Consider the following 11,379-nt stretch of genomic DNA (forward strand, 5'->3'; position numbering starts at 1 on the left):
TAGAGTGACGCGCGGTCGCCCACTTTCCGGAAGTAGGAAGTGTCTCGCGCTGTTCTGCCAAACATCCGCTACGACAAGGTGTCTCGCAGCACCAAAGCTGATTCCTAGAATTTCCTACTCCTCGTTCCACGTCGCTGTCCTGTTCGCCGCCTTTCCTGTAGCCATGTGGCGTACGAAATGCCTGCTTGTCGCGCAGACTGCCTGGACGTTCTGGATCCTGCTCGGCGATGCGGACGGCAGCGATAACGACACCATCTCGGCCATGACCAAAGTTCCGAGGGCGGAGAACGGCACGAACACGAACCAAAGAAGCTTAATTCCAGACATCGACAGCTCGATGATACAGCGGGCCCTCTACGTGCTTACAGGCATCACGCTTATCGGCCTGCTTTACTTCCTCGTGAGGGCGGTCCGGTGAGTGGAAAACCTTCGCTAAATGTCTGGCATCGGCGTTGGATCTCTTTCTTGTACCAAAGAAGGCATAACTAATGCGCGAGGTGGAGCATTAGCGGTACAGCGCCGAAGTTGTGAACTTGCCATGTGTCTTGCGTTATGCTCTGGTTGTTGATATCTATTTATATAAAATTATGGGTCATAAATACTTGTTTTGGGGGGGAGGAGCTAATCTGTACTAGTTTAGTAACTAATTAATTTCGATTTCCGATATTCAGCTTCGGCTTTTTTACAAAAACTCAGTGTGTCACTGCCTGATTATAAAAGTATTAGACCGAGATATAGCGGGCCCGTGCAGAAGAGGGGGTTGGGGGTGCCTGAGCACCTTCCCGTTTTATCCGAACTATTTGATGTTAACTTTAAAGGTACAGAGTACCGCTCTTTGAACCTTTGAGCTCCTGACCCTTAAACAGTCACTTTACAGCCCTATGGAGTATTTCACGAAGCAGGATAACTTCACAGATTTAAGGTAGTCTGAGCTACTTTTAATTGGACGAAAACATAGTCCATTTAGCCCAGACTACCTTAAATCCAACAAGTTATCTGGCTAAGCAAAAAAATTCTGCTTTGTGAAATAACCCCCTGCAGTCCAGTGTGAGTGATGCCAAGCCCACATGTGTATTACATGCTTTGTAAGACAAGACTTCCCCTTGTGCTTGGTTTGCATTTTGTAGATTAATATTTTGTAATGCTTCTTACATAGCAAATGACCATGTAATAGTACTTATTGACATTTAATGTTTTCACCAGTTTTATCACATGGTTATATCATTGTCATATAATTGAAGGATTTACTAGATTATTTAAGATGTAACAACGGGACCATATGCTCACAAGACCATTGTTGTTGCTGTTAGCTGTCATCTTATTATGCCCTGTCTTGATTTGTGTGATTACTGTTGCCAGATTATGGATATTCTGTTTTTGCATGCTGTTTCTATCCGTAGTCATAGACTGGTTTTATTTACCAGCTCCCATAACACAGTAATTGTCCTGTGGCCTGTACTGTAAAGCGAGGTTACTGGCTTATCAGGGTAACTTGTCGGATTTAAGGTCGTCTGGACAAAATGTAAATGAACAAATATGAAGTCCATTTAAACTGTGGTACCTTAAATCCGACAAGTTACGCCGATAAGCCAGTAACCCCGCTTCGTAGTACAGGCCACTGTTCTCTCAAAAGTGACGACGAAGTAGCTTGATGCCTGGGCTCTTCCCTTCCCTCCTCTTATAATGTATGTCCCTGTCATCTTAAGGGTGAAGAAAACTTCAACCCGCCGGAAGAAGTATGGCCTTCTTTCGAATTACGATGACAACATGGAGCTTGCACACCTGGAGAGTGATGAGGAGGACATGACAGTTTACGAGGCCAAAGCTCTGAGAAGGTGAGGCTGCCGTGTGAAAAGCTAGGGTTCCATTTAAGGTTCCCAGCGGTACTTAAACACTTAGTCATAGATTAATCTCCCTGTAGAATGATCTGTTTGTTGGATGCTATGGAACTTGTTGGACCTTGCACTATCCCATATGACATACCTTGGCCTGCATGTGGTAGTCCCCCCAACACACACACACACACACTATTTCTCTCTGTACCTCCAAAGACATCTTGCCTGCTGCTGAATCAGATAAGTAAGTAACCAAACACTTCTAGAACTCAAAACAAGGCATGAGAGTCCTTTTGCTGTCATCTTTTGGTTTTATCTGATCTTTAATCATTCTCTGTCTGCAAAGATGGATATGTGACACTCAAAGCACATCTGTCTCACCTCCTTTTCAGATGATTTGTGCCGTTAAAAGGTGAAGTTGCTCAGAAGACTGGAAAGCCATGAAAACATTCCCTGGTTTCCTTGTCCAACACAAATGCCGGATTTTGAGATTCCCTCCATCTTCCGGCCCATAACTGAAGAAAATTGCTGATATTTTTTCTATAATCAACTTTAACATGCATGCCACACCGGCTGGGGTGTGGAGGTCGTGGTGACTCTTTGCTGCAGCCTACATGATTCTTCAGGTGCTGCAAGCTGTTGGGGGACTTCGGAGTTTGTTTCCTGTGCCAAAGCTGCTGCGTTGAACATGTGTGCCGATTCATCTGAAGCTCTGGAAGAGGGCAGCCCTTGCAGTATCTCATGGCCTTAAAATTCTCTGTTTTGACATTATACTCTTGCCTACTTTGATTTGTTTTGCCCTTGAAATCATGGAGAGGTGTTTTCTGTATTCTTGTCTTTTCTCTTGGCATGCCTGTGTGTGTAGCTGATGCTGGGTTTGATCCTTTTTTTTTTTTCTTTTTTTTTCTTTTCATACTGATGATCTCCTGAACACACTGCTCAGGCCGAGAGAGCTCCTTATACTGCTATGCCGAGCAGCTGTCTGGGTGTTCAGCCTCCCTGTTTTTCTCTGTAGGTCTGAAAGCTGTAACAGAACAAGAAAAAAAAATGGATTTTCAGAGTTTGAAACACAAAACGGCTCAGGCTCCCCTCAGCTCCTTGTGCATGATTCCCCTTTTTGAAGTAACACGCACACCCTCCCACACACACACACACACACACACACTTTTTTGGCCCACTGCCTGATCACTGACTCTCACTGAAAGCGTTTTGCGCCGGTCCCCACATTTATGCTGTAGTTAAGTTTTGGTTCTCCACTCACTTCACCAGCTTAACCTTTCGGGTTACCTGTTCTAAACAATGTAGCTGGTTATCTGCAGTGGTGCTGGGTAGCTGATGAGGGGGAGCTCTGTTGGGGCCCTTAACCGTGTGACTTTCTGCAAGTCTGCAGCTAGAAGTGAGCAGTAACATCGGCATAGCCGTTTGATTAGATTAAGAATGCACTTCCCTTTCCATGTTGACAAGAGACAACTGGCATTTTCCATTCTCCAAATGCAGGGGGCTGACCCTTAAACAGGCTCTGGGATCCAGTGTCAATGATATGAACCCCTGTCCTCCACCCTGGTAAACAACCTCTGCAGTGCACACAATCCTGTGGGAAACAGTGGTGTTTGACACTGCCATCCACACTGTTAATTGGATTATTTGTTATTACGGGTGCCTCATCTCGGGGTGGAGGTTCGCCTGTAATTTTAATTAGGTGTGACTGTCCCACGGCACTGGAGGTGACTGCTGAAGAAGCTGCCAGGCGAGGCATGGCCTCTGGAACCCCCGACCATCCCTGAAGGCATCTGCCTGGCTGCCTGCCTGCTCTGGGAGAACCGCGAGCTCACAGACAGGGTTTTGGCTCACAGCCTCACTGCAAGACAAACGATCAGGATGCAGTGGTGTCTGGCTGCGTCTCTCGGCAGAGTTTTGTAGTACAGTTACGATGTCCATTGACTCCACACGTGCCTTTATTTTATGTTTACAAAGTGGCACTGAGTGCAAAGATGGTGTTTTCGTCGGGGATTGTGGGTCCGGTAGCCGGATCTGATTCAGAGTCGTGGTCTTCGCTTGGGGGTCTCACCTTGGGCTGCGGATATAACATGGACTTGACTTGCAAGTTCCGCTGGACGGCCATTTCTGGGTGTTTCCTCACCCACATTTAGTGTTGCTCTTCATGTTTTTTTAGGAGGATATAAACACTTTCTTCTCTGCCTCCCTGGGCTTGTGTCTTATTGGTTACAATTTAATTTAAATGGTATTTGAGTGAATTGCTGTATCTCATGTGCCAATATACAATTGTCAGTATAACATAAATGAATGGTGTAAAATCATCCATTTTGTATTTTGCTTGACAGAAGTGAACAAGTATCTAATGTAAAATTATGCCAAATGTTTGTGTGATGTTTGATTTGGACACGGAATAGGACTATTCCAGTTGCACCTTTTAACCATGATGTCACATTCCGTCAGATCATTTGTGGATTAAAAAAAACATATCATGTGTAACTTTGCACAATGGGGCCAAATGTATTTTGCTTTGATTAAGAATGTCTGGATTTCTTTGGAAAGTGCTATGTTTTTGGACTCTCAGGGGCTGTGCCTCTCACCATGAACACCTTTGGGTGACACTGTCTTGTGCTTAATGCATCTTGTTCTTTCTCTCTTTTCTAATAAAATGTAAGCCGTGTTTGTTTTGGCTCCGTCTTCGGTTCTTACCTCATCGTTTCATGTCGAAATCGTTCGTGGTAGTCATGTTTATTTGGTGTGTGATGTTATGACCTAAACTGGCCACCAGATGGAGACGAAACCCATTTTTTCTAAACGATGTTATTTTAAAGGATTTCTTCTAAGTGGGTCTGGTCTACTCCAGCTGTGTATTGTCTTTAACGTATTTAGCATTTTATTTAAAACACACAACACAAACTTTTCAGTTTAGTTCTGTTGATTTTTTCAGAATAAAATTAAATTGAACATAGTATGAGTGGCAATAAAGATACCAGTGACAGACAATGTAACGTTTGGAATCTTGTGAATCAATGGTGAGTTAATACAGCTCTGCACACCGATCTCCCCAAAGCGCAGTCAGTCCCATGTTCACACTGGCAGCTGCGTGCTTCTTCAATTTGCAGAGTAATATCTTTGCGGAAATGTTCCAGGGAGCTGTGTGGCCTTTTTTCGCTTTCATCATTTCATTTGCATTCGATAAACAGCACCAACGCTGCTTCGCTGTCCTATAAAAAATAAAATAAAATGTGCAGGAGATGATGTGTTGAGCGAGTGCCATCGAGTGGCTCAGCTGGAACCAGTGGAAGTCGTCTCCAAGAAATCCACTCGAAATATGATGAATAAACTACAGAAATCTCCCATTCAGGAAGGCCCTGGTTTATTCGCACTTGGACGTCTGAGATACGGCTGGTCGTTGTGCTGTGCTTTTATGCCGCCTGGCAACCGAAGAATGGTAGAAATTGAGGTCAAAGTTATAAAATAATAAAAGTAATTGTGCAATTTTGTTGCTTTCAAATGTATTTAATCCCTCCATAATTTTCATATTTTTCTGCTTAAAAATGTATAGTTGCAGAAGTTTGAATTATGGTGCATTATAGCCCCTGTTCCACATGCAAAGCAAAAATTGGTGTGTAAATAAGACAATAAGCAAGAACAGACAAATGAGCAGATCAAGACACTGTGGCAAGCCTGTTTCATTTAGTTATTTTAAGTAGCTGAGAATATTGAAAGGTCTGTGTGGTTCTTTCTGTGGTGCTGTGCTGCTTTGGTCAGGTAATGAATATGAAGTCGACCCCCAGGCAAGGAGCCCGGGGAGTTTTAAAAGCTAATGAGGGATAAAAGTCACCGAGGAGCAAAAATCAGGAAAAGGGCACAAAAAGATCACTGTTCCGGGATGCTTAATCAGGGAGGTGTGGATGGTATGTGCCGGGGTTTGGGCAGCCCCCATGCCAGGCAGTCACCGAGAGCTGCCGCGTACGGGGGGAGGTAGACAGGGGTGAGAGGCCAACGGCGGCGAGAGATGGAGAGATTCGCAAACAAAAGCAGGTGGCGCCGTGGGTGAAGGGGCGACACGACGGTACCTGTCACCAAAAATCCCCGAGCTCATTTTAACGAAACCTCAGCCAGGGTACCCCGCGGTGACCTGTCAGGTGTCGCCGTGGTGCGAGGGCGGCCTGTAACTTCTGGGTGGCGTCATTAAGCGTCACGATTGGCTCAGAACCGACGCAGCACGTTGGCAAGTCAGCGGCGGCCCTCAGGTCGGTAGCGGGGGCGGCGCGATGGTCTCTCACTGCCGGTGATGCCAGGATGAAAAGGAGGCATTTATGCTGAGAAGAGCCACCGTCAGAACCTTCTAGAGCTTAGGAGACCTCCGGCCGATTGAGGAACCCCTTGGAACCCGGCGAAATTTCACGGGAGAGAGATGAAACGGGTAAACGGAGCTGGAGCAATCCGAGAGGGTGTAGGAATGACTGCTAAAAAGGCCTGGCAGGACAGAAGTGACTGAACATTATGCCTCAAAGAGCCAAACAAATTCTTTAATTTTAAAGTTTTGAAAAGGAAAATGAACCATATGCAGGCATCACGGCCATGAGAGGTGCATGGCGCATGGTGCATGCTGCCGTCGTTTGCATAGCTGCAGCCTATGATGTATTTTGCTATGATGCAACGTCCGGTTCTTCCGTCCGGGGCGTTGATCTCATGCATGAGGGGGGCACTCGGGTGACCCCGCCATCCTGGGCTCTGTTTAACTTGCCGACATTACGGCACTAAGACACTGGAAGCGGGATAATACCTCGATTCAGCTGGAGGTCAAACCCGGCGACCGAGTGGCCCCCAAGAGCCGGACAGCTGAAGCAGAACCGGAGCAGCCCATTTTTCTGTGCCCATCTTTTCTTCTTCACCTCTTCCCATTCACCTCCATACTTCCTGTCCTCCATTCACTTTCAAATTCAGAGAAACAGCCTGTACCCCCCACCCCCCCCCAGCTGAAGAATCAGGCACATCTGGGAGACATAATAAATTGGCCCATTTTTTCCTTCCGGGACACAAAAGCGGCCGAGAAAAGGTACCGGGTTTGAGGACGTTGGGAAAGGAGCGGAGCAGCCGGGCGGGACCCCCCCCCCCCCTCAGTTTCAGAGCCCTTGTACCCTGGGAAGCCTGTATTTCTTTTGCTTGCAAGTGCATCAGAATGTCCAATAAAATTAATGCTGCACTGTCAGCAGCTGAACCCTTTGCAATTATGTTCGGGGGGTAATTTTAAAACCAGCAACAAAACCTGTTTTTTTCTTTTTTTTTGCTCTGAAATATTTAGGAATCCATTTTCTCTTTGAGCTTAATTTAATCAATTAGCTGTCACCTGCATAGTCCTTATCAAGGGAAATTAAATCTGGCAAAATATAATTAAATAAAGGCGCGTTCCCATGGCTGCGGAGGCCTGACGGATGATTCTTCCGAGCGGCTCAGCGTTCTCGGTTCTGTCGCCGGCGTCCAGCGCATTTAATGGGATTCTAGGATGCGCAGCGCATGCGAATGAGCCGACAGACGGAATCCAGCAGGTTCCCGCAGCAGAAGTGTCCGAGAGGAGGGCGAGGTGCCCTCGCGTGGCCGGCAGATCCAGGGGGCCCGCATGAAGCCGCACCTGCCGAGTGAATGCGCATGTGGGTCACACCCGGCGCCGTCCCGGAGAGGGAGGCCAACTGCGGCCAAGGAGGTCAGCTGTCAGCCAAAGCTCACGCCTTACATTCACCTCTCAGACGTGTGACGGTGGGATTCAGATGCAAAACGGGAAAGACAGAAACGGGACAAAAGGGAAGTAAAACAGATTCCGAAATCAATCCTGGTGAGTTTTAGCCCAGAGGATTTTAGCTGTTAAGGAGAAAAAAATACCCTTCTTCGGAAAGCTCATGCCCAGCACACCTTATCAACACCCCCCCCCCCCAAAGGCTTGGGACCGCAGGCCCTGCGCTGTGACGAGAGAGCGAAACAAAACGGGATTGTGGGAACGCGCCGGCATGCCAACGCGCTCTCACACGCTAGTCAAGCAGTGAGCGTTCCACTTGAGTCATTTTTGGACAGATTTTTTGCATAATCCCCCCTGCCCATGTCCTCTTACCTCCCCCCCCCCTCTTTTGCTCTGCCCGCCCCCATTGCAGGCCCGCCTGTCAATCCTTGATGGCTCCCCAAATTCCCAAAAAAGGCTGACGGACAGTTCAGAGGAGAAGAGGAACACAGACACACTCAATGGTCCCTTTAAGGAAGGTGATTAAAGATTACCCCATTCTGTAGTTCTCACTGCCGTTTTTGTCCCCATTGAACAAAAGATGGAGCCGGTGTTTGTGAACATACATTTTCTTCGGTGTGAGGGACGGTGGTGTGCTTGGTCGTGAGGCATTATTCCAGTGACCTCTCTCACACATATTTTGTGAAGAATTTCCCTTGGCCAAAGGCGCTGCTGTAAGTTTGACCTCGCTGAATGAAAGTAAGACTTATTGTCCATTTCTTACGAGAACCTTTCACCCTACCCCGGCTTGCATGAAACGGCCTCGGAATAATTCATACCGGAGCGCTCCTCGGACCTCCATATGGTTACTGCATGTGGGAACCTTCTAGAGAACGTCTGCTATAGAGATATCGGACAAAGATTGGGGACGTGCTTTTATGAAACAGAAGGGGAAATGCCAAGAGTCTGCGAATGTAAAATTGCTGTAACTGCCTGTGATAGAGTACCGCTTGTTTGAAAGCGATAATGGAGAGAGCTTATAAAAGTATAATTAACCTAAAAGGTACCCAGTATTCCAATGGAAATGTATAAATTAAGGCGCAGGTTTTGAAGGAAGAATTCTGCTTGTTCTGACTGGTACTGACTCGTCTGTGCTTAATTTATGATCTCTGCCACCCTGGAAGTAGAGTAATGTCTCATGCTTTGTCTTCCAAAGTGGCTGAAAGGGGAAAGATTGTAAATGCGGCATCTGGGAGATTAAATGCATTTGTCGTCTTCCAGCGTTTCGTGGGGGGGGGGGGGGCAGGGAATGAGGGGGCACTGCTGGCTGGCTCCTAACGTGCCCTGGTGTATCTGATGCCGCGTGTTAAATACTTTATGCGGAGACTGACTATCTTTAGATTAGATTTAATCTTTGTTGTATCTGTTCAACATTCAAGATGGTTTGAAATAGATGGGCCTGTTTCGCCACGTCACTCTATTTCATTTTCTTCTCTTTTTCCAGGTGGCCATCTGGGACAGAATGAAAAACAGGGAGAATATGTTGGTTCTTCAAAGGATTCTACTGGTGGGATGAGAGAAAGGAAAACAATCTATTTTTCATTTAATGTAATGAGGTGTATATTGCCTATTGAAAGAATAATGAATTTAAAATGTATTTCTTTTCAGAATAAATCAGTGTGTTCCTACACATTTGTTTTTCTTTTTTTTTTGTCTTTGTGTTCTATCATTTTATAATCAGTGTGTCAGGTGCCCGGAACATAATAACGTATAATTTCCTATTAGGCTCATGAAAAAGCCATTTACAGACCTGGCCGGAAAGCTAAACCCAAGACCTATGCTGTTTTTTTTTTAATAATTTCAAAAGGCTAAGCAGGTATAAATAGGCCATTCAGCCCCATTCACTCTTCGCCTGATTCTATTGTTTAGAGAAGACTTTCAATCTAAGCTTGGAAATCTGACTTTACTTTTGTGCCCCTGGAGGACCGGCCTGGCAGAGCGATGCTCAAAAAAAAGTGACTTGAAAGGTCTGGGAGGCGGCAAATGATGGAGGCGGAATTCACAGCAGGGCGCGGCCGGCGGCGAGGCCCAAGACGTATCGCGGGTGCATATCGAGATCCATTTTAAATACGCACCTGGTCGGGTCGCCGGTAATCTCCTACAGTTTCCATGTTTTATTTTAGCGACTCTCGCTCGGCAACAACTGTAATTTCTGGTCCGACAGATAACAGAATGTCAACCACCGTGTGATTGAAGGTGTTTAAAAGCACCTCGGGGAAGGGGGCCGGGGCGGGGGGGGGGGCATTTAAAGCATGGGGAATGTGCCAGAAATACTAACACTACTGCTCAGCAGCTGAACGCCATGTCGTACAGGTAGCTACAAGACCCTGAACGCCATGTCGTACAGGTAGCTACAAGACCCTGAACGCTAATAAGACCCTGAGCGCTAATAAGACGGCTTCAGATAGCTTCCCAGTGGAAGGTCTTCAGCTCACGCGAGCCGGTGCCAGCCGCACTCAGACTAATCCATTATGCTACATTTACGGCAATTAAGAAATAAAAGTCACTCGCTAATTATTGCAGGGACTTTTTTGTGGCCGGGACAGGATTGCTGCTGTTGCTGTTATGCGAATTTCTGGGGTGTGTTAACATAGCTATCAGGTACAGGCCAGACAGCGTCCCCGTAGCCGGCTCTGGCCCCGCGTGACCCACAGGGTGTAAAGAAAACGAACGAACGAACAAAAGAAAGAGCTACTAGGGAATCAGTGTTAGCTAGTGACCTCGCCGATAAGTGAGCACTGCAGAAAAATTCAAGCTGATACTATCCTGGGAAACACTCGAACAGGGTTGTAATTTTGCGGGGAAAAAAAGTAAAGAACAGCTTAAAAAGCTCACTTCAAATGATACGATTTGGAAATATGCGCGTATTTACTAATCAGACAACGTCCTCATGGCCGTCTGCCGCCCAGCAACAGGCCAGGCCGCGATGGCAGGATTGATGTTTTCTGCTGACTGCGGCATACAAAGAGGCGCGTTCCATTTGAAGGCCTTTTTTGTTTTGTTATTCTTTATATGATATATTGTTATTTTTGCTGTACGGCCGATGGATTTAACAAAGAGGGAGCATAATTATTAGCAGAATAAGTGATGCCCCTCTCGGCCCCCTGCAACATGACTGTTAGCTCTAAGCATTTATTTGGGTGTTTATTAAATGCTGTTTTATCGAGGTTAGCTTAGGTTTAGCTTAGCCACTGCTTCCATGGTTACTGCAGCGCTTCGTCTTCTAGAGCAGGATGCGTGATAAGGAACCTCCACAGAATTTACTTTGTGCTTTTGATGTTCAGGTACATTAATTCAAGTATTTATGCAAATTGCATTCTGACCCAATGTAACATAATTTGCAATCTAATTTACATCCCATCGAAATAGCTGAAGTATGTTGCGGTGTGTGAGAAAGGAGAAAGCCTGGCTATGAGTGCCCATAACCCCCCCCGGCATGACATAGGTCCCTCCCCCCTGGGATGTCAGAAAGACAGCGGGTAGGTGAGAGGATGCTGCATATGACTGACTGGGCCCCTGTGAGATGTGTGTATTATCCACCCATTTTGATTGGTGGTGGGGGGGGGGGAGGGTTAAAATTTGCCCTATCCAAATCCTCATAATAAATTCACTCATTTAATTCAGTTCTATTATATTTGTAATTATTTCCTAATTTTATAATGCTCCTAATAATTAATGATGATATCAGCTTTCAGTCCAGAACATTCCTAGGAGATATTTTGTTGAACACGACCACTATATGACTTATTACAATGACAAAGACACATTTTT

General features: G+C 46.1%; 1 protein-coding gene across 1 annotated transcript; it reads left to right on the forward strand.

Moving 5' to 3' along the window:
* Positions 1–4,509, forward strand: fam174c (family with sequence similarity 174 member C). Its single transcript, XM_023795797.2, has 3 exons — positions 1–414; positions 1,707–1,835; positions 2,228–4,509. The coding sequence occupies exons 1-3, from the start codon at positions 164–166 to the stop codon at positions 2,229–2,231; spliced, it is 384 nt and encodes a 127-aa protein (XP_023651565.1). The 5' UTR covers positions 1–163; the 3' UTR covers positions 2,232–4,509.
* Positions 4,510–11,379: the final 6,870 nt, after the last annotated feature.

The sequence above is a fragment of the Paramormyrops kingsleyae genome, chromosome 15, assembly GCF_048594095.1.
Source record: "Paramormyrops kingsleyae isolate MSU_618 chromosome 15, PKINGS_0.4, whole genome shotgun sequence".
In the NCBI taxonomy this organism is placed as follows: domain Eukaryota; kingdom Metazoa; phylum Chordata; class Actinopteri; order Osteoglossiformes; family Mormyridae; genus Paramormyrops; species Paramormyrops kingsleyae.